The sequence below is a fragment of the Phycodurus eques genome, chromosome 2 (assembly GCF_024500275.1).
Source record: "Phycodurus eques isolate BA_2022a chromosome 2, UOR_Pequ_1.1, whole genome shotgun sequence".
NCBI classification, from domain to species: domain Eukaryota; kingdom Metazoa; phylum Chordata; class Actinopteri; order Syngnathiformes; family Syngnathidae; genus Phycodurus; species Phycodurus eques.
Window position 1 is genome coordinate 4,956,770 of NC_084526.1, and position 19,840 is coordinate 4,976,609.

The window sequence follows — 19,840 nt, forward strand, 5'->3', positions numbered from 1 at the left end:
AACACAAACTATAATACAATTTTAAAATTCATTCCATAACTCCGGTCGGCCGTCTCAGCAATGGAGGCGCGGAACACGGTCCACTCGGACTCGATGTCCCCAGCCTCCCCCGGAACATGAGCAAAGTTCTGTCGGAGGTGGGAGTTGAAACTCCTTCTGACAGGGGATTCTGCCAGACGTTCCCAGCAGACCCTCACAATACGTTTGGGCCTGCCACGTCGGACCGGCATCTTCCCCCACCATCGGAGCCAACTCACCACCAGGTGGTGATCAGTTGACACCTCCGCCCCTCTCTTCACCCGAGTGTCCAAGACATGCGGCCGCAAGTCCGATGACACGACCACAAAGTCGATCATCGAACTGGTGTCCTGGTGCCAAGTGCATGTGTGGATACCCTTATGCTTGAACATGGTGTTCGTTATGGACAATCCGTGACGCGCACAGAAGTCCAATAACAGATCAATAAGTATACCCACACCTGCTCGGCGCCTCTCACCGTGGCAACTCCAGAGTGGAAGAGAGTCCAACCCCTCTCGAGAGGACTGGTACCAGAGCCCCAGCTGTGTGTGGAGGCGAGTCTGACTATATCTAGTCGGAACTTCTCGACTTCACACAGCAGCTCGGGCTCCTTCCCTGCCAGAGAGGTGACAGTCCACGTCCCTAGAGCCAGCTTCTGTAGCCGGGGATCGGATCGCCAAGGTCCCCGCCTTCGGCCACCGCCCAGGTCACACTGCACCCGACCCCTATGGCCCCTCCCACAGGTGGTGAGCCCATGGGAAGGGGGACCCACGTTACCCTTTCGGGCTGTGCCCGGCCGGGCCCCATGGGTTCAGGCCCGGCCACCAGGCGCTCGCCTTCGAGCCCCAACACCAGGCCTGGCTCCAATGGGGGACCCCGGTGACCCACGTCCGGGCAAGGGAAAACGAAGTCCATTGTTTGTCGTCATCATTAGGGGTCTTTGAGCCGTGCTTTGTCTGGTCCCTTGCGTAGGACCTGTTTGTCATGGGTGACCCTGCCAGGGGCATAAAGCCCCAGACAACTTAGCTCCTAGGATCACTGGTACACACAAACCCCTCCACCACGACAAGGTGACAGCTCAAGGAGGGGTATTATGATGATGAAATATTATAATTTATATATTTATTAATTTTATATATTGAAATTATAAGCAAGATTTAATCAAAAGCCCGTTTTAGGTTTGCCTTTAAAAATGTCGATGCAAGTGGCTGCTCTCAGATCTTTAGGAAGGGTTTTCCTTCAGTGCGGAGCACAATAATAAAAGGATGCTTCACCATGAGATTTTGCTTTTACTTTAGGTAAAAGATTCTCTTGGTACACAGAAGCACGCCCCATGAATTTGCGCTGAGCTTCAGGGAATTATTATAATACCCATGAGTATGAGGATGATGAAATATGTTGAGAAGCTGTCTCATACGCTTCCTGTTCTCTCTGTCTGGAGCTCAGTAAATCTGCTGGCTGCACATGAATGTTTAATGCATTTAGCCCCAGGCTATAAGGTGTCAATTGAATCTTGCTGTGTTTTGAAAAAAAATGCTATTTTTCATTTGGATCTGTTACTTTAAGTTATGTATTTGCTTTGTGTTAAAGCTCAGAATGTACTGTCGGTGTGTTGTTAAATTACAGGGAAACCTCCATGATGTGCTAACAAATTATGATATTTATAATGACACAAATTGTGACACTGGAGTACCAGAGCTAAAATCCTTACTGATGAGCTACCATCCTAAAATGGTGTTGCCAAGGCGGGATTCAGCACACATGCAGAGCATGTACTCAATTACTGAGCTACATCTCCACTTATGTGTACAAATATTACTAAACTCTCAGTAATATATTTGATTCCTATGAAAAAATAATGTTTTGAAAACTGAAAAAACTGGAGGTCGAACGGAACGAACTGTGCTCAACTTTGGTTCTCGCTGTACTTTGAGACACCAATATCTTGTCACCAATATTTTCTTTCACCATGTGTTATATTCCTCCTAAATCCCTTTTTAGTGTCAATATTAGGATTATAGTATGCAGACATCTCACAGATCCAAGGGGAATGACTGCCCTGCAGCTATTTTCCTCAATTAATATTCAGACTGGTAGTTGGACCTGTATATGTGAACTGTTAAACATTAAGATAGCTGAATTTTAAACCCCAACCTTCAAATATCTTATAGTCATCTTGCTCTGACATGTTGTCCCTACAAAAAATGATAATTGAATGAACTATTGAGTAGGTAGATAATAAAGAAATCCTCAGTGTACATGGCAAGCCCTTTAATGCAGAACATTATAAAACAGTGGTAAACTAGGCTACAACTGTATACACATTTGTATTTGAGCAAATACATTCACATCTTACGTTCGTGTATGAGTCTGGAATATAATCTTCTTAAAGGACCTCCTGAAGTCTCGGTTAAAAATAGTGTAAATGATTGGGTTCAGGCAACTGTTGCAGTAGCCAATCCAGAAAAAGAGGTTGAAGAGAGCATCAGGAATCATGCATTTCTCTCTACAGAGTGCTTGGAGACTGTAAGTAAAGAAGAATGGAAACCAGCAGAGGACAAACACTCCCATCACCACTGCCAGAACAAACGTGAATCGCTTCTCCCTCATTTGTGCCACTTTGTTTTTGGACAAAGACATCTGTCTGCTTCGGAGCGTCACAGGAGAAGGGAGGAGAAAATGATGGGAGCAGTGATCGGTTGATACCCACGAAATGGAAGCACAAGATGGAGGAGAAGGCTTCAATCTGCTTGCAGGTCCCTCAGTGCCCTTTCTCGCCCCTGTTTTCCCCTTCCCACCAGCTCTCCTGGAGAAGCGGAGTGAAGCAGAAAACGAGGACAATGTTTTTATGTCATCTTCCCGGGTCCTCTCCTCTAAGTTAATACTGTCCAACTCTCCTCTCTTGTGGCTGCTGCTGTTGCTCTCTATGTTGGAAGAGCTGTGTCTTTTCTCAGTTGTTGGGTTATCCAGCTCGTGCTGGGATTTTCTGCACTTAGCTTTACCGCCTTGGGTGGTCCTATGGGCACCACCGAAACAGGTCTCAGATTGGGATGGCTGCGGCTCCAACACATTCTTAGCCACAAACACGGTGGCTCGTTGTTTGGCAACACGGTATATCTTACAGTAGACTAGTATCATGATGACCCCTGGTGCAAAGAAGGACACAAGGCAGGAAGAGAGGATGTACCACGTCTGGTTGTTGAGTAGACACTCCTGCTTCTGGGGGTCTTTGTTCTCATCCATTAAGTCGCAACTCTGCTCTGTGTGCATCATGAGAAGAGGTGGTGAAGAGATGACAATAGAGATCAGCCACACAACACTGATCATCACTTTAATCCGTTTGGGTGTCCGTTTGCGGTTGTATCTAACGGCATTTGTGACAGACCAGTAGCGGTCGAGGCTGATCGCGCAAAGATGGACAATGGATGAAGTGCAAAATAAAACATCCAGAGCCAAATAGAAAGAGCACCAGGTGGAACCAAAATACCAGTAGCCCATCACCTGAAAAGAAGAAAAAAACAATTACAAGATGACACTCCAGAGTCACGAGGAAGCTGAGTAAGAATCAATCCCATGCCAAATTAAAGAAAATGTCAAATATGCGAACCACGACACTTACAATGACCCCCATCAATAATCTTCGGTGTAACGAACTCATTTAATTCTTTACGGATCCGGGTTTTAGCCACTGAAAAACATCACGCACAACTGTACTGCATGTACAGTACTTTGGAAGTTAAGTGTCTTCATTTGACAAGGCAATTTAAATTGTCACTAAGGTGACATTGAGACAATAGAAACATATTCATGAGATCAGCTTGAATAGCAATTCATCGGCACTATTTGTTAAGCATGTTTAAGCAAAGAGATAAGTGGTAACCAAAACCAAACGGCGGCCAATATCTGGCATCGGGGAGAAAGAAATATGACCTCGGAAATATTATTGTTAGATAAAGCACAGCAGATCAAACAAAGTCAAATTACTTAAGAGAGAGAGAGAACGTATAGTACGTGCATGTGCGCATATGTGTGTGTGCGTGTAAAAGAGGCACCTAAAACAAAGGGTGGCGGGATATGCCGCTATATCAATGAAAAATGGTGTACGGACGTCAAGGAGCTCAGCACACACTGCAGCGCGCATTTGGAGTCGCTGTTCTTGAACTGTAAACCATTCTACTCGCCACATGAGTTCGCATCGTTCATACTGGCTGGAGTCTACATTCCGCCTCAAGCTAACACGCTCGCCGAACAAGTCAACGAAATTGAAAAAAAAACTCCCGGACTCACCCCTCATTATTCTCAGGTACTTTAACAAAGCTAAACTCAACCGCGAACTCCCTAAATACAAGCAGCACATCGACTGTCCTACCAGGGAAAATAATACTTTAGACCACTGCTACACTACGGTAAAAAACGCATACCGTGCTATACCTCGTGCAGCCCTGGGCTCGTCTGATCACGGCTTAATTCACTTAATACCGATGTAAAGGCAAGAACTTAAATGCGCGAAGCCTACAGTGAAAACAGTGAAAAAGTGGACCAATGAAGCCAAGATGGAACATCAAAGCTGTTTAGACTGCACAGACTGGAGTGTCTTTGGAAATCCAGCAGGCAGCCTGGATGAATATACGAACACTGTCACATCCTATATCAGTTTCTGTGAAGATGTGTGTGTACCAACAAAATCATTTCGCACATTCAACAACAACAAGCCGTGGTTCACTGCTAAACTTAAGCAGCTTCGCCAAGCAAAGGAGGATGCATATCAGAGCGGGGACAGGGTCCTGTATAATCGAGCTAGAAACCAGCTGACTAAAGAAATTAACATTGCAAAGAGGAACTATGCGTTGGAAAAACAGTTTAGCGCAAATGACTCTAAATCAGTCTGGCATGCATTCCAATCGCTGACTAATTACAAGCGACGATCCCCCCCCAAGCTGAGAACAAAAGCACACTAGCCAATGACTTGAATACCTTCTACTGCAGACTTGAAAAGGACAGTTTCAACATCACCAACATCAACTCCGTCCTCAAAAAGGCCCAGCAGAGGATGTACTCCCTGCGGCTTCTGAGAAAGCACGGCCTGCCACCGGAGCTGCTGAGGCAGTTCTACACAGCGGTCATCAAATCAGTCCTGTGTTCTTCCATCACAGTCTGGTTTGGTGCTGCTACAAAAAAGGACAAACTCCGACTGCAACGGACAATCAAAACTGCTGAAAGGATTATCGGTAGCCCCCCTACCCACCATTGAGGACTTGCACGCTGCCAGAACTAAGACAAGGGCGTGCAAAATCCTCTCGGACCCTCCGCACCCCGGTCACCAGCTCTTCCACCTCCTTCCCTCAGGGAGGCGCTACCGATCAATGCAAACTAGAACTAGTAGACATTCCAACAGCTTCTTCCCTCTTGCGATCAACTTCTTAAACCCTGACCTACAATTCCATTACAACATGCTGGCAATTTGTTTACTTGAGTTCGTTGTCACATTTCTGTGGGGCCAATTATGTATTACTCGTGCACTCACTGTAGTTGTCTCGCCATGCTGCACTATTTGCATATACTGGCCACTCATGCCAGAGTAGCATCTGCTCCATTTGCACACTGTTTGAGGAGTATCTGTAACATTTGCACAACCAAGACTGTCCCAGATTATCGCACTACTCGTCACTTTAAACCGCATACACTCCATGAAGTCTCAGCGCCCTTTGCACATTGGTCATTGCACCGGACTATTGCAATATTAGTCATTCAAACTGCTCTAAGTGCTAAAGAACTCTGCATCTTTTTGCACAATTGTCAAAAAAATAAAAAATAAAAAAATGGACCGGCATTACCAGATAACTAGCAACCCTTTACTGCTCAGTGACTGTTTTTTTCTTTTTTTGTCAATGTCTTTCTGTCTCCAAAGTGTTCTGTAAATTGACTGTCTGTTGTCGTACTATAGCGGCTCCAACCATCGGAGACAAATTCCTTGTGTGTTTTTTGGACATACTTGGCAAATAAAGATGATTCTGATTCTTTCACACGCTGTAAAGTTCTGAGATACTGATCGAAGACAACTGTGGATCATTGAAGCCAAAACTGTGGTAGCTGTAGAAGGGACAAAGATCAGCCAAATAACCACAAGACGATGTATCCAACGAGTGTTGAAGCAAGGTGCTGTGAATAATAGCTCTAGGCAGGCCAGGAATTTCACACACAAAAACAAGATAAAATGTGTCAGGCAATAACAGACACACCAGACGGCTGTTGCATCATAATAGTCCTACAAAATATGCACACTATGAGAAAAAAAAACAGCTTGAAGTAAATAATGTGGAAGATGACCTAAGACCATGGTTCTTAAGTTTAAGACCTTAATTAGACGTTTGTTTTGTCTCCAGGGTCAAAATGTCTTAAAATAATCATGTAATGCCATAACATTGAGAAGAGAGAAGAGAAGACAGGGCCCCCATACACAAACCGGGGGGGAGGAGGGGGCCTGGAAGGCGGGACCAGAGGGGACTCCCGGGCTGGCTTGAGTAGGTTGACGTTCCTCAGGGGAGAGACGGTTGCATGGGTTCATCCGTGGGGACGCTAGCCAGTGGGTTGAGACCGGAACCAGGGGATCTGCCTTGGTTTGGCTGCTCACCGAGGCTCGTCCTCCAAGTGCGCGGTGACGCAGCCCTCCGCCGATCTCCATCTAGCTCGCGATCCAAAAGCCTCTTGTCGATCTTTACGGCGAGAGCGATGAGAGTGTCCAAGTCGGTCGGCAGGTCTAGCGGGACTAAATCATCCTTGACGGCGGGGGATAGTCCTTGAAAAAAGGCATCGAGTAGCGCCCGATTATTCCAATGACTCTCAGCTGCTAGAATGCGAAACTCAATCGCGTAATCTGACACCCTGCACTTGCCTTGTTGTAAGGTGACAAGGGAGCGAGCTGCCTCACGATCTGGAGTGGAAAATTGAAAAATTTGCTCCATAGTCTTTACGAAAAAAGCCCATAAATGACACGCGGCGGAATTTCGGCTCCATTCAGCAGTAGCCCACGCCTCCGCACGACCAGTCAGGTGGGAAATGACGGTGCCAACTGGTTTCTTTTCTTGAATAATTTTCATAAGACGTTCAAACTGCGAGGCCACCTGTTTCATCATATTGTCCTGATGCCTTGACAGTCCCTCTAGATGAAGGTGAAGGGCAGCAATCTGCTCATCCAGCTTACAGAGGTGTTGACCCTGTGCTTGAAGGGCTTTGCGCACCGGGTCTGAGTCTGCTGGCTCCATGTTATGGCCAGTTCGTTCTGTCATGAACGGAACAGAGGATAGGACCCAAAAATGCACGACTCCAAAACAAATGGACAGTTTCCAAAAAGAGAGCTGTAATTGACGGGCATAGGTCGGTACACAGGCAGGCAATCCAAGAAAGGCAACAGTATCCAAAAACATGAGGCAAAGAGGCACGGTCGATAATCGGAACAGGGTCAAGTCTTACTGTGAGTCTGTGACGTGGAAACAAGGAATGCTGGAACGCGACGACAAGGTACAACGAACTGGCAACGAGAGGGAATGAGACACGAGGTTAGATACAAGGGGTAATTAGGGTGAACGAGGCACAGGTGGTGAAGATGCTCACAGGAGCAGGTGTGTGTGAAACAGGGGGGAGGACAAAACCCGGAACACACACACATGACACCCTCTTCTCTGGCTCTGTGCTCAGGGGAGAGCCTTGAAGTGACATCAGAGGAGGAAGTGACATCAGACGCTGCTCCGATCACTCGATGCTGTGTGCATCCGAGAGACTAAGTTTTAACGCTTTTCCCCATCTACTGACATTTTTAAGTTTTACTCTTACCTTTGTTTTAACTTTGTAAGGCTCTTTTGAATCTTACTACTAGCCCTGTGAGCATTAGCCCCAAGCAGCTAGCTAACCGCGGAGAGTCTGTTCAGACGCACATAAGATTCACTCCTTGAGGTAGTCCTATTCCTACTCAGTTTACTGGCTCCCACACGTTAGTCATAGGTGACTCCATCACTTGTAACATCAAGTTTAAAAACTCAGCCAATGTAATGTTTATTCCTGGGCCCAGACTAACCAACATTGACGCTAGCCTTGGGGAGCTGATTCGCAATAGGCCTAAACACCAGCATGGAGCTAAAAACACTAGGGACTCAGCTATGTACATGTCAGCTCCAATGATACAAAGATGAGGCAATCAGAGTTTAAAAAGAGAAACATATGTGGGACCCATGGTAGTGATGTTGTTGGACAATATTGGGTTCCTAAGTGAAATAACATAAATGCTTCCTACCATGTAATTTTTGTATGTTTAATTTTGTTACAATATGTTTATGTACAGTGACCACAGTAATTTACTAGTGGCTAATCATAAAAAGAGTTGTTGAAGTTCATAAAGGCACCTGAGACAGCTATGGGGTCCTTCAAACCAGGAAAAAGGGTCCTGTAAAATGCAGTAGACAATATCCAGCTATAATGGCTGTAATTGTTGCTGATGTGTGCGTGTTGCAGTAAAGGAGATCACTTCTCAAAACCCCCCGCATGCTTGTATTTATTTATATCCATGTGTGCGACAAATATTGGAGGCACCGCTGGGATGACTGACGCTTAGCTCATGGTGATTTTTACACATGCCACCCTGGTGAAGATGGAGCGCAAACTCAGGGGCACCCGCACACGCGGCGTGCATGTTGAGAGGAGTAGAAGAGCACGTAGCAGCGGAGGTGTGGTGATGTCATAGACAATGGATTTAGAGGAGCTGGCAGAGATCGTGTCTCACAAATTCTGGCTTTTACAACTTGACCAGCTAAAGCATGTGTGCATGGAGGCCAAAATCCAAAGTGAAAATATCACAACAAAGCGAGCGTTAATCAGAAACATTAGGGAATCTATGGACAGTGTTATTGATGAAGAAGAATATGAAGTTGCAACGTGTTACCTAAGAAAAATATTAAAACCCACTGAGCAAACACAAAATGTGGGAAATAGTGACGAAGAGGAAAATACAATGAGGACGGCACAGCACAGCCATGAACCAGGTGATGAAGTTAGCTTGTCAGAGAAATGCTCACAGCTACGATTAAAGAGCCAAGTGCTTCAAGAGGAAGTGAGGAGGTTCAGTGAAAAGGTGATTTCAACCCCGTTCGACCAAATCTTGATGCCTCCAGCTGTGAACAGGTTTCCGAAAGTCACAATCAGGAGATAATTTAACATTGGTGGACAGATTGGAGAAAAGGGACAAAAAGACAGACTCTCATTCACCAACTTAATGCATCAGATTGACCGAGGCTTCAGCAAGGGACACAGTGAAACTGAGATAATTGAAGCAGTGGTGAAGGTAATAAGTCCAGCTTTGAGTCCTGCTGGAGATAAAGAGGGACCTTACCCTTCCGCAACTGAGGACCATACTTAAGGGATATTTTAAGGAAGACAGTTCAACTGACCTTTACCACAGACTGCTGAGGATTCCACAAGACAACAGGGAGTCCCCTCAAAACTCTCTCTTTAGAGCCATTGAGTTCAAGGAAAGGCTGTTAATTGCTTCAAGAGATGGAGGATCAGATGAACAGCACAGTAAAGAGCTGGTTCAAAAAAAATTCTTGAGGTCAGTTAGTACTGGGCTGTTAAGTGATCACGTAAAGTTTCAGTTTAAACCCTATCTCGATGGCCTGAGAGTAACAGAAGAGACTTTGATTGAGAAAATGAACGAGGCTGCTAGTGTTGAAGTAGAGAGGCAGTCGAAGCAAAGGAAAAACATCTCAAAAGTCAATGAAGTACATGCAGAAGTTCAAGTCAGTCGATCAAGCCAGAGTCCAGCTGCAGCCAGAGTCGGGGTTCAAGAACAGTCAGCGGAAGTTGCAAGGCCTAAGAGTCGTAATGCACAAACCTCGGATACTTCCAAAGAGTCAGGACTTCATGAAACTGTCAGGTTGCTGCAAGTGAAAATGGCTGAAATCAGAAGAAATCTAGCTCATCCTCAAGGGCAGATGAAAACAATTTGAAGGGCTAAGAGAGGGTGCAGAGTGTGTCAGGAGCAGGACATTGATGACCAATGTGAACACTGTTTTAAGTGTGGGCAGTCAAGAAATTTCTCTAGAGGCTGTAGGGGGCAGAAGCTCTATGGGGAAAAATCTGATGGCATGAATGTAACCATTCAGATGGTCTCTCCGCCAAAACCAGTAGCCCCAGCAAAGGGCGTGCCAAATTCAAAGACTCATGAGCTTCTTTGTGAGAAAATTAGACAGCTGGAAACTGAGTTAGCCAAAGATGCCAATGCTAAACAGACCATAGGAGCTACGTATACAAGCCATCTTTCATTGTGTCGGTACGCTAAGTTAAAAGCTCTTATCGGGGAAAAATGCATTGGACACTGTAGTTTTGAGGGAGTACCAACAAAAGCACTGTGGGATACAGGTTCACAGGTCACCATTATGAATGAGAACTGGAGAAAAACGTGCCTTCCGAAAACCAGGCTAAGAAGCTGAGAAGACATCTTGGGTGAAGGTGAGACTCTTGTGGGAAGAGTAGCGAATCAGACACCAATAACATTTGCTGGATGGGTGGAGCTGAAATTCAAGATGGGATTGCACAATAGCCCAAATCCAGGGATGCTTGTGCCTGTGCTGGTATCGAATGAGCCAGAGGTAGCAGACCCACCGATTATTGGCTATAATGGGATCAAACAGTGAGTTTGTTATGGAATCGAACAGCAACCAGATGTGACACTTGCCGTTGTTAGAGACGCATTTGCCGTTAACTGTAAAAAAGCAACTGGGCTGATTGACATTGTACGTAGCAGTGACCAAGATGACAAGGAGGGGTTGGTCAAAGTGGGGAGACGAAAGACTAATTCCAACTGGTCAGACAAAAGAGATCAAGTGGAGTGTGAGAACAGGGGCCCACCTTACAGACCAGGAAGTTGTCTTTGAACTGGAGCTCTTTGGAATCTCAGAGTTGCCAGGAGGGGTCAAGGTTCAAGAAAGTGTGATTCGCCTACCAAAGGGGCACTTGTCCTAAGTGTCCATCCCAGTCACAAACAAAAGTACCCATGACATCACTCTCACTCCTCGCACAGTGATAGGAAGTCCATTTACCCTGTGGATGTCAGACCAGTAAGCAAAAACAAGTCAACAAGTGGAAACAAAGAGGGTGGACCAACACCTGCAGCAGTTCGCACCAACAGAAAAAAACAGAGCAAGTGGAGGTGAAGAAAATGACCAAGAGTTGAACAATAACAAAGAGGATCTATGGGACCCCCCCCCCCCCTTCATCTCCACTTCACAAGGAGATGAAGGAGTATTTAGAGGACCTACTGAATCGTGGATGGATCCAGAAATCTCGATCCCCATACTCATCACCCATTGTATGTATACGAAAAAAGGATGACAGTCTACATCTATGCATGGAGTATCCTGAGTTAAATAGAAGTCTATTCCAGATTGCCACCCCATCCCTCGTGTACAAGATATGCTGAACAGTCTGAGTGGAATTGCATGGTTCTCCGTGTTGGACCAGGGCAAGGTATATACCGTCAGGCATTCCTGGAAGAAAGTCGTAGACCACTCATCGCTTTCATAATGCCTTGGAATTTATATGAGTGGATAAGGATCCCCTTTGGTCTGTTCTTGGCTCCAGCAGAGTTCCAGCGTAGTATGGAGGAGTGCCTGGAAGGATTGAGAGATGAAACGTCCCAGCCATATCTAGATGACAATCTTGTCCACAGCCCGTCATTTCAAGATCACCTCCATGACCTAAGAGAGGTCTTGCGCTGCTATCAGAAACATGGCGTGAAGTTGACAACCATGGATGTGTCCCGTTATCATTTCCGCAGTGTTCCAGAGTTGAAAAAGAACAAATGACACCCATTTTAACATAAATCTCTTCAAAAGAGAGAGAGAGAAGAACGACGTATCTGTCTTCTTAAGGGAAAGGAATAAGCTATGCGTCAACCAGGGCGGTACCTTGTAAAGGAAATCTACAACTCGATCTCAGTTAGTACTTCCTGCATCATTTCATCAACTGGTCTACCAGGAACTGTATGAAAAAATAGGACATCTTGGGGTGTGAGTGGAAACTGAGCCTCATTCGTGAACAATTTTATTGGCCACATATGCAGAGAGCTGTCTCATTTTGTGACACAGGTGTGAAGTTGCCTCAAACAGAAGCGTCCAGTCTATGTGTTTCCACCAGAGAATGGTTCTGGAAGGGCACTAGGACACGAACCTCTACTGCCCTGCAACTTTCTGCATGTGGAAGAGGAAATGTTGGATACAAAGGAAGAAAAGAAACAAATCTCAATGCCAAAAGGATGGCAGAAAAGACAGTTAAGACAGGAAGAGACCGATTCAGAAAGCAGTTCAGACAATGTCGATGGTTGGAGAGGTATGACCACTCATCCAGTTGAAACATTGGGCCAGCCAAGACATCAGCTGCAAGTTGAAGCGGAAGAATTTCATCCAAGAATGAGGGAAGATCAGGTCGATGAAAGAGATGAGCAATCAGGCGTCGGTGATCATGATGATGGTGGTGTGGTGGAGCCTGAGAGACAGTTGTCATCTATGGAGATGGACGCAGGGAGGGAGGTGATGAAGCAGGCGAGAGAGACTGACCCACAGCCGTCACATCTGAGAAAGCATCTTTTTCGAAACAGACGGCCACCCAAAACACTTACGACTTACCTTACTCTAGGTTAACCCTCAGTCACACAAAGATACAAGTAGTTTTCGCAGTTCAAAGTGATAGTCAAAGTGACACTGAGTTTGTTGTAATATTAAGCAATTTCAATATTAAGCAGATAGCATGAGTTAAATGTCACAGTGAAGTGTGGAAGTTATTTGTTGCACATTATTAGAGACACTGTACCAGATATCAAGAACTTGACCCATATAAAGAAATATGTGTATGTGAGGCATACAGTATTTTATGTGTTAGTTAATGAGGTTATGGGAGCCTTTCACTCTGAGATACATTGCCTGTATAAAGAACGGAGTATAACACAGATATCACCTGGCCAGTGACGTCTTCGACTGACATGCGTGAAATTGGAGATAGATGCCATGCTTAAGACTGTGGGGCCACAGACTGACTCCAACGACTTCCATTCCTCAGCGGTTGTTGACAAATTTTCTCTGAGACAGTCAAAATGTCGAGACGACATTTATTTTGGAAGGGAGAGTGTGGGAACCATGGTAGTGATGTTGTTGGACAATATTGGGTTCCTCAGTGAAATAACAAATGGTTCTGACTATATATATATATCCTTCTTATTTTTCCGAAATGATTTGTCTTAAGGTGGCACGGTGGGGGACTGGTTAGCATAGCCGCCTCATAGTTCTGAGGACAAGGGTTCAAATCCCGGCCCCGCCTGTGTGGAGTTTGCATGTTCTCTGCGTGCCTGCGTGGGTTTCTCCGGGTACTCCGATTTCCTCCCACATCCCAAAAACATGCATGGTATGTTAATTGAAGACTCTAAATTGCCCCGAGGTGTGATTGTGAGTGTGAATGGTTGTGTGTTTATATGTGCCCTGCGATTGGCTGGCAACCAAGCTGTACCCCGCCTCCTGCCCGTTGATAGCTGGGATAGACTCCCGCGACCCGTGTGAGGATAAGCGGCTCAGAAAATGGATGGATGGATGGATTGTGACACCTCATCAATACTATTATTACTCAACCTCAGCGCTGCCTTTACCGTTGATCACAGTATACTACTAGATTGCCTCGAAATGTGTATCAGTATTACAGGTCCAGCTCTTTCTTGGTTTAGAGCTTTTCTCTCGGGTAGGACGCACTGTGTAATGCATGGTAATGTGGCCCTCCTATCTCACTGACTTAGTTGTACCGTATGTTCCGTCCCCATACCTACGATCGCAAAATGCTGGTCTTTTGGTGATTCCGAGAGACAGAAAGAGGTGCGCAGGCTCTCGAGCATTTTCTATTCGGGCTCCAGTACTCTGGAATACCCTACCCGGAGATATTAGAGCTGCTACCTCAGTAGAAATGTTTAAATCCCAACTTAAGACTGATTTCTACTCTTTGGCATTTAGTTAATGTACATGTAGGTCTGTTTTACTGCCACTTGACATATCTCCTCCCACCTTGTCTCCTGCTGGGAGAGAGGGGGGAGGTGACGTTGACCGAATAGGAGTCTTCTGCTGTTTGGGTTTTGCACCGACTAAGTGCGACAAGATCTAAAGTGGACCACTTCCCTCTGAGTAATTGCCATGGAAGATTCTGCTCTGACCGACCGGGCCAGGTCCTGAGGCAGAACTACCGAAGGCGTCTACCCTGTGGCGCCTTTTGATGTTGCCCATTCGACATCCATTGCAGCCTGGTCATCCTGGAAGGAGGATCCCCCAATCTGCGGTCCCTTTTCAAGGTTTCGTTTTTCCCCAAATGGGGTTTTGAGTTTTTCTTGCCCAATTGGTGGGTTTAGAGTAGAGGATGTTTTTTAACATCGGCTGGTAACTGTAGGCTGTAGGCTACTGCTAACTGTAGGCTTGTGAAGCCCTTTGAGACACTTTTGTGATTAAGGGCTATACAAAAAAGGGCTATACAAAAAAAACAAATCTGGGCCATGGATTCAAAATGAGATTTTTCAATGTGCAGTTAATTTTTTTTTAACAAATTCATTCAAGTGTTATAAAAGTATAACAAATACATTTTACATTTAAAAGTGAATAAAAAGATTACTTTAATAGGTGTACTCATTCATGTTGAGCTGACACTTGAGTTTACTGTAAAATTATGGTTGCAGTGGTGTACAGTCAGGGCCTACAAAGAATTCCCTGCTGGTAAAAATACAATGAGAAACACTGACCTACATTTACAACCTAAATGAAATTTTATAAATTTATTTTCAACAGTCTAGTATCCTCATTTCACAGCCATTCACTTGGCTGCCCAGCTTTCAGTAGTGTGTATTTTACATTTGTCCTTTTTTTGTCCAATCAGATTTCAGCTTCTATGTTGCTATGTCAATGTAATGTATCCAGGACCTTCAGACTCAAGAGTGCTTATGATCCATACATAGTATTAGAAAAAGCCTTTTTAAAATTTAACCAATCAGATTGCACAGGCTTAAGACCTTTTCACACTGCACTTGGCAATGCGATTGACCTCCGCGACTTTTCCATTCATTGTGTATGTACTGAGGGGGTGAATGCTTGTTTTGCCGTCTCGTCTGAGCAGGGCAACAATTTAGAGGGTATCTGACGCTGATGCCCTCTGGTAGGCTGTTTCACAGGTGTTCTAGTTTTTGGAATGATTAAAAGGCCACTGCCAGAGGACCTCAGGACCTGCGAGGACTGATTAGATCAAAGCATATTGGATTGATATGATGACCCAAGACCATTGAGACATTAAAAACTAATAAAACCATTCAAATTGATCCTGAAACACACGGGGAGCCAATGCAGTTTTGCAAGGCGCTGCCAGGCCCACTGGGAGCAATTTAGGGTTCAGTGTGTTGCCCAAGGACACTTCGACAGTGGACAGTTGGAGCCAGGATTTGAACCGTTTGACCCTTCGTTCACTGGACGACCCGCCTCATTGTTGGCGTTGTGTTACACCCCATAATTTTTTGATAATTTAAAGATCTCACTGGGCGTCCGCGGCAGTCACGGCCTGTCTTGTTTGCTTGTCCGCGTTTGCTCATGACCATCAACTCGTTTGCAACCATCTCTGTGGGCAGCCATTTTGGGTACGTACATGTTTTCGCCTACTTCTGTCAGTGCTGAGCTAATCAAATTATGGCCACGTGTTTATGTCCCACCCATTTTCCCAGGCTGTTGGGGCTGTTTATTGCCTGTTGTTAAATATATTTTAGAAGTTATCATTTATTTGCTTAGCTTGCATTAGTATTATGGACGATTTTTAGCAAGGAAGATGCCTCGCCTTCAAGAAGATGACTCAGCATCATCCGATGGAAGGGCGCCTTGACCAAGGACGTGATCGGATGTGGTCGGGGACGTGACAGATGTTGGTCCAATGTTTTGTGTTGTGTCTTGCTGCTTGGAACGTTATGTCTTGTAAAACCCTCCTATTTTCCAATAATTGCAGGAGCGACGGGAGAGATTGTTTAGAGCGTGTTGAGAGGCTGTAAACTGAACAATCTCCCATACGTCCTCCTCATGAGAAAGAGAAACCAGTGTATTCATTCCTTTTGTGCATTTTTATTGGTGTTGGGTGAGATAAATCCAACATTAAAATTGGTCCTTCGAGCCGGATGTCAATACACCCGAGGATTCCAGTTGTGGAGCCGACATCCAGTTAAGAGACCGTGGCCACGGCAATTGAGACCCTTTCCGGGACTGGTCTTCATTCTTCTCAACTGGGATCTGAAGGTTGACGACAATCCACAGGATTGAAGACGACTTTGGTGAGTTAAATTTTAACAATTTTTTTTGGAAAAAGGATTAAAGAGTGAGTGAATTGCGCGACGAAGAAGTCTGCGGCAGAATAAACCTTGTGTAATACTAGTCACTGGCAAGTAAGCTAGGACGGCGGAGTCCTGTACGTACTTAAATTCCGTGTTTCTGTGTTTCCGTGTGTTTGTAAAAACTTTACTAATATGGTGTGAATGTGTAAAAGTATGAATGTATAAGACTGGATTGTAAGTGGCAACTGGGTTTGGAAGCTGTGGCAAGTATCCGCCGGCTCCCTCTATTGGTATTTGACGATCCCTGAATTAAATGTTCAAAATGTAAACAATGTAACAGTGGCTGAATTTTTTATTTTTTTTATCCACTACAGTATATTTGTTGAGTACAGTTCAGTTGTATATAATTTTTAAGTTGAATACAGATGTATTTCATAATCGTATAATTCTTTGTTTCCAAATATTTATTTAGGTGCAATTTTTATTTCACTTTTGTGTTCAAAATATCCATCCATTCTCAACACCGCTTATCCTGTTTAGGGTCGTGGGGCGCGGGAGCCTACCCCAGCCGACTTCGGGCAAAAGGCAGACTACACCCTGAACTGAGTGGGAACTGAGCCCAGGTTGCTCGCACCGAAGTTAGGCAAGTGTACCACTACACCATAAGTCACTGTTCAAAATGTTTGCGTTGAATTCATTACTTATGTACATTTGACTATATTACTGGCAAATACGTTTTAACAAAGAAACCCCTGCCTTGACGTTGATGAACACTGACTCTGACACTACTGTATTTTAATGTTGGTCATTCTGGTGGTGCTAGATATTAGTACTTCCAGAATGATATGTATTTGGTTTAGATATTCTCGTTCCAAGTATTTTCGGGAGTGGTACTTTGTATGAAACATTTGAGAAGCACAAATCTACAACCACTGTAACTTGTCCTCCTCCATTTAAAAGCAACACAATGGTGCCTACTTTATATACTGTAGTGTCATGCTGGTTCCATGTAACTTGCATCTCTTCTAGGACCAGTAAAATGGGGGAGGGGGGCGGGGGGGGGGGGGGGGGGGGCGCTTGTCTGTCAGTCAGTGCAAGACAACCAGTAACCAGAGAGAAAGAGAATAAGAATCAACTGAGCGTGCAGATGTTTGCTAGGGCTTTCATAAATGGTGTCCTAAGATGAACGTTAACACATACTGCAGCGACACAGTGATGACTTGTTAGCACATCTGCCTCACATTTCTGAGGACCGGGGTTCAAATCCCGGCCACGCCTGTGTGGAGTTTGCATGTTCTCCCCGTGCCTGCGTGGGTTATCTCCGGGTACTCCGGTTTCCTACCACATCCCAAAATCATGCGTGGTCGGTTGATTGAAGACTCTAAATTGCCCGTAGGTGTGAATGCGAGTATGAATGGTTGTTTGTTTATATGTGCCCTGCGATTGGCTGGCAACCAGTTCAGGGTGTACCCCGCCCCCTGCCCGATGATAACTGGGATAGGCTCCAGCACGCCCGCGACGCTAGTGAGGAGAAGCGGCTCAGAAAATGGATGGATGGATGAATGGAGGAATTACGGTCCAAAAGAGCATCAAATTCATTTATTTATTTATTTTCAATCATTGGGTTATGTGAAATTTGTGCTGCCGGCTCCCCACGGCGCGCGTGAACTGGGCCAGTTTGTCCATGACTCCCGGGCAACGTTTCCCACGCAGTCCACCCCTGCTGGTGTCCACCTGATGTCAATGGTGCCTCATTTGTTGATGTGGCCAATGTGACGTTCACAATGCAAGCCACGTGACCACGTGGGCACCGTTGACATCATTTTCAGTGGAGCGCAGGGGGCAATACAAACCCAAAATGGCGGGCCACTGAGATGGCTGAAAATAGTAAATATTTCTTATTCCACAAACACAATTTTAATCAGAATACCATGTTTAGACTAGTGAGGGCACATGGAATAGATGAATGAAAATAAAATGTAACTAAAGGTAATCAAAATTCTTATATCAAGATATGTGATTATTCAGACCGTGTTCTTATTTGACACCATAATAAATAATAACTGAATAACTAGGTTGGTTTTGAAAGTAACATTGCAGTGATAATAATAAAACACTGAATTGGGAAAAAAAAACAAAAAACAATTGAGTCTTTCACAGGTCAAGGTTTGCAAGCAGCTGAATCCATATGATTTTTGCTGTGTTGTATGTTTATGTTTTCATGTTTAATACTGTAAATCACATTAGTTACAAAGACTGACTTTTGTTGTATTTTCAGTGCAATGATCATTTTCCCCCAAATATTTGTTGATTATTTTGCATCCAGTATGCATCTCACCAACACATCTAATTTCAGAGAAAATGATGATTTACAACAGTCAGAAAACCCCACTCAGCGATTTAATGATGGAATGATGAATCTTATGTTTTATCCTCACCTCATTGGCCAAGGAGAAGGGGATGACCAGCGTCGCCACCAGTATGTCCGCTGAAGCCAGAGACACCAGAAAAAGATTTTGAGGTGCCCGCAAGGCACGGCTGGTAAACACAGCCACCACAACCAGCACATTCCCCACAACCGTCATGAGGATGATGACCGTGACAATCAGCATGATGAGCATGGATGCCGCCTGGGAGTGCGGATGGAGAGGAGCAGACCTTGACGAGGAACAGGACGCCTTGCTAATATTCTCCAAAGAAGAGGTTGCGGGGACAGTGGCCATTACAGGTAAGAGCACATCTGAGTCCATTCTTCTCAAATCACAGTCTCTATTTTTTTACCGTATTGCATTCAAACGAGACTCTCGGTAAGAAAATGTAGTAGAAGAAAGTAGAAGACTTCTATCATGGTGGTGGAACAGTTATCAATTTAACAAATAATTCATATGTCAATGACAAAGATTACACACGTGTTTAAAATTCTCACAGCCCTTTAGTCACTATTGAAGGATTTGTATTATTTAAGATTTCAAAGTAATACATTACAAAATCCAGATGTCAAGGAAGGCTGTTCTACTTGTTTCCAACAATGTCATTCTTAAGTTGGAGAACAGCTGCAGTCCCAACAGCATCATATGGAGTGAAGAAGGCTTCCAAAATCTCTTCAGAAGAGAGCGAAAGAGTTCAAATGGAAAAAAGAAGCAAACAATTGGAGGAAGAAGAGGAGGAGGTAATATGTAAATAAGTAAAGAAAAAAGGTCCTCGCTTTGATGCAAGTGGTTGAAGCGCTGAGTGAAAGTGCCGCCGTTCTCCGATGCGCCACTGCTGGAAAAAAGCAGGAGGAGAGAGGGTGACATGAACGACAGAATAAGAGGTGCGCAGTGAGGAGAGTGAGAGATGTTTGAGGAGAGTATTCCGACACCCAGAAAATGAGCAAGACCGAGAGGAGAGGAGAGGAGAGGAGAGGAGAAGAGGTGCAATGAGCGATGAAAGGAATCTGACAGCAGAGTATGG

General features: G+C 44.8%; 1 protein-coding gene across 1 annotated transcript; it reads right to left on the reverse strand.

Annotated features, from left to right (window-relative positions):
* Positions 1–2,370: 2,370 nt before the first annotated feature.
* Positions 2,371–19,137, reverse strand: LOC133414940 (alpha-2Db adrenergic receptor-like). The gene is made up of 2 exons (XM_061700683.1): positions 18,826–19,137; positions 2,371–3,519 (listed from the first exon to the last, which is right to left on the reverse strand). Exons 1-2 carry the CDS (start codon positions 19,135–19,137, stop codon positions 2,371–2,373), a joined length of 1,461 nt encoding a protein of 486 aa, XP_061556667.1.
* Positions 19,138–19,840: the final 703 nt, after the last annotated feature.

Coding starts and splice junctions, on each gene's coding strand:
- LOC133414940 (XM_061700683.1), bottom strand. CDS start 19,137: ATGGACTCAGATGTGCTCTTACCTGTAATGGCCACTGTCCCCGCAACC. Junction 3,520..18,825: donor CCTTCTCCTTGGCCAATGAG/GTGAGGATAAAA, acceptor TCTTCTTTTCAG/GTGATGGGCTACTGGTATTT.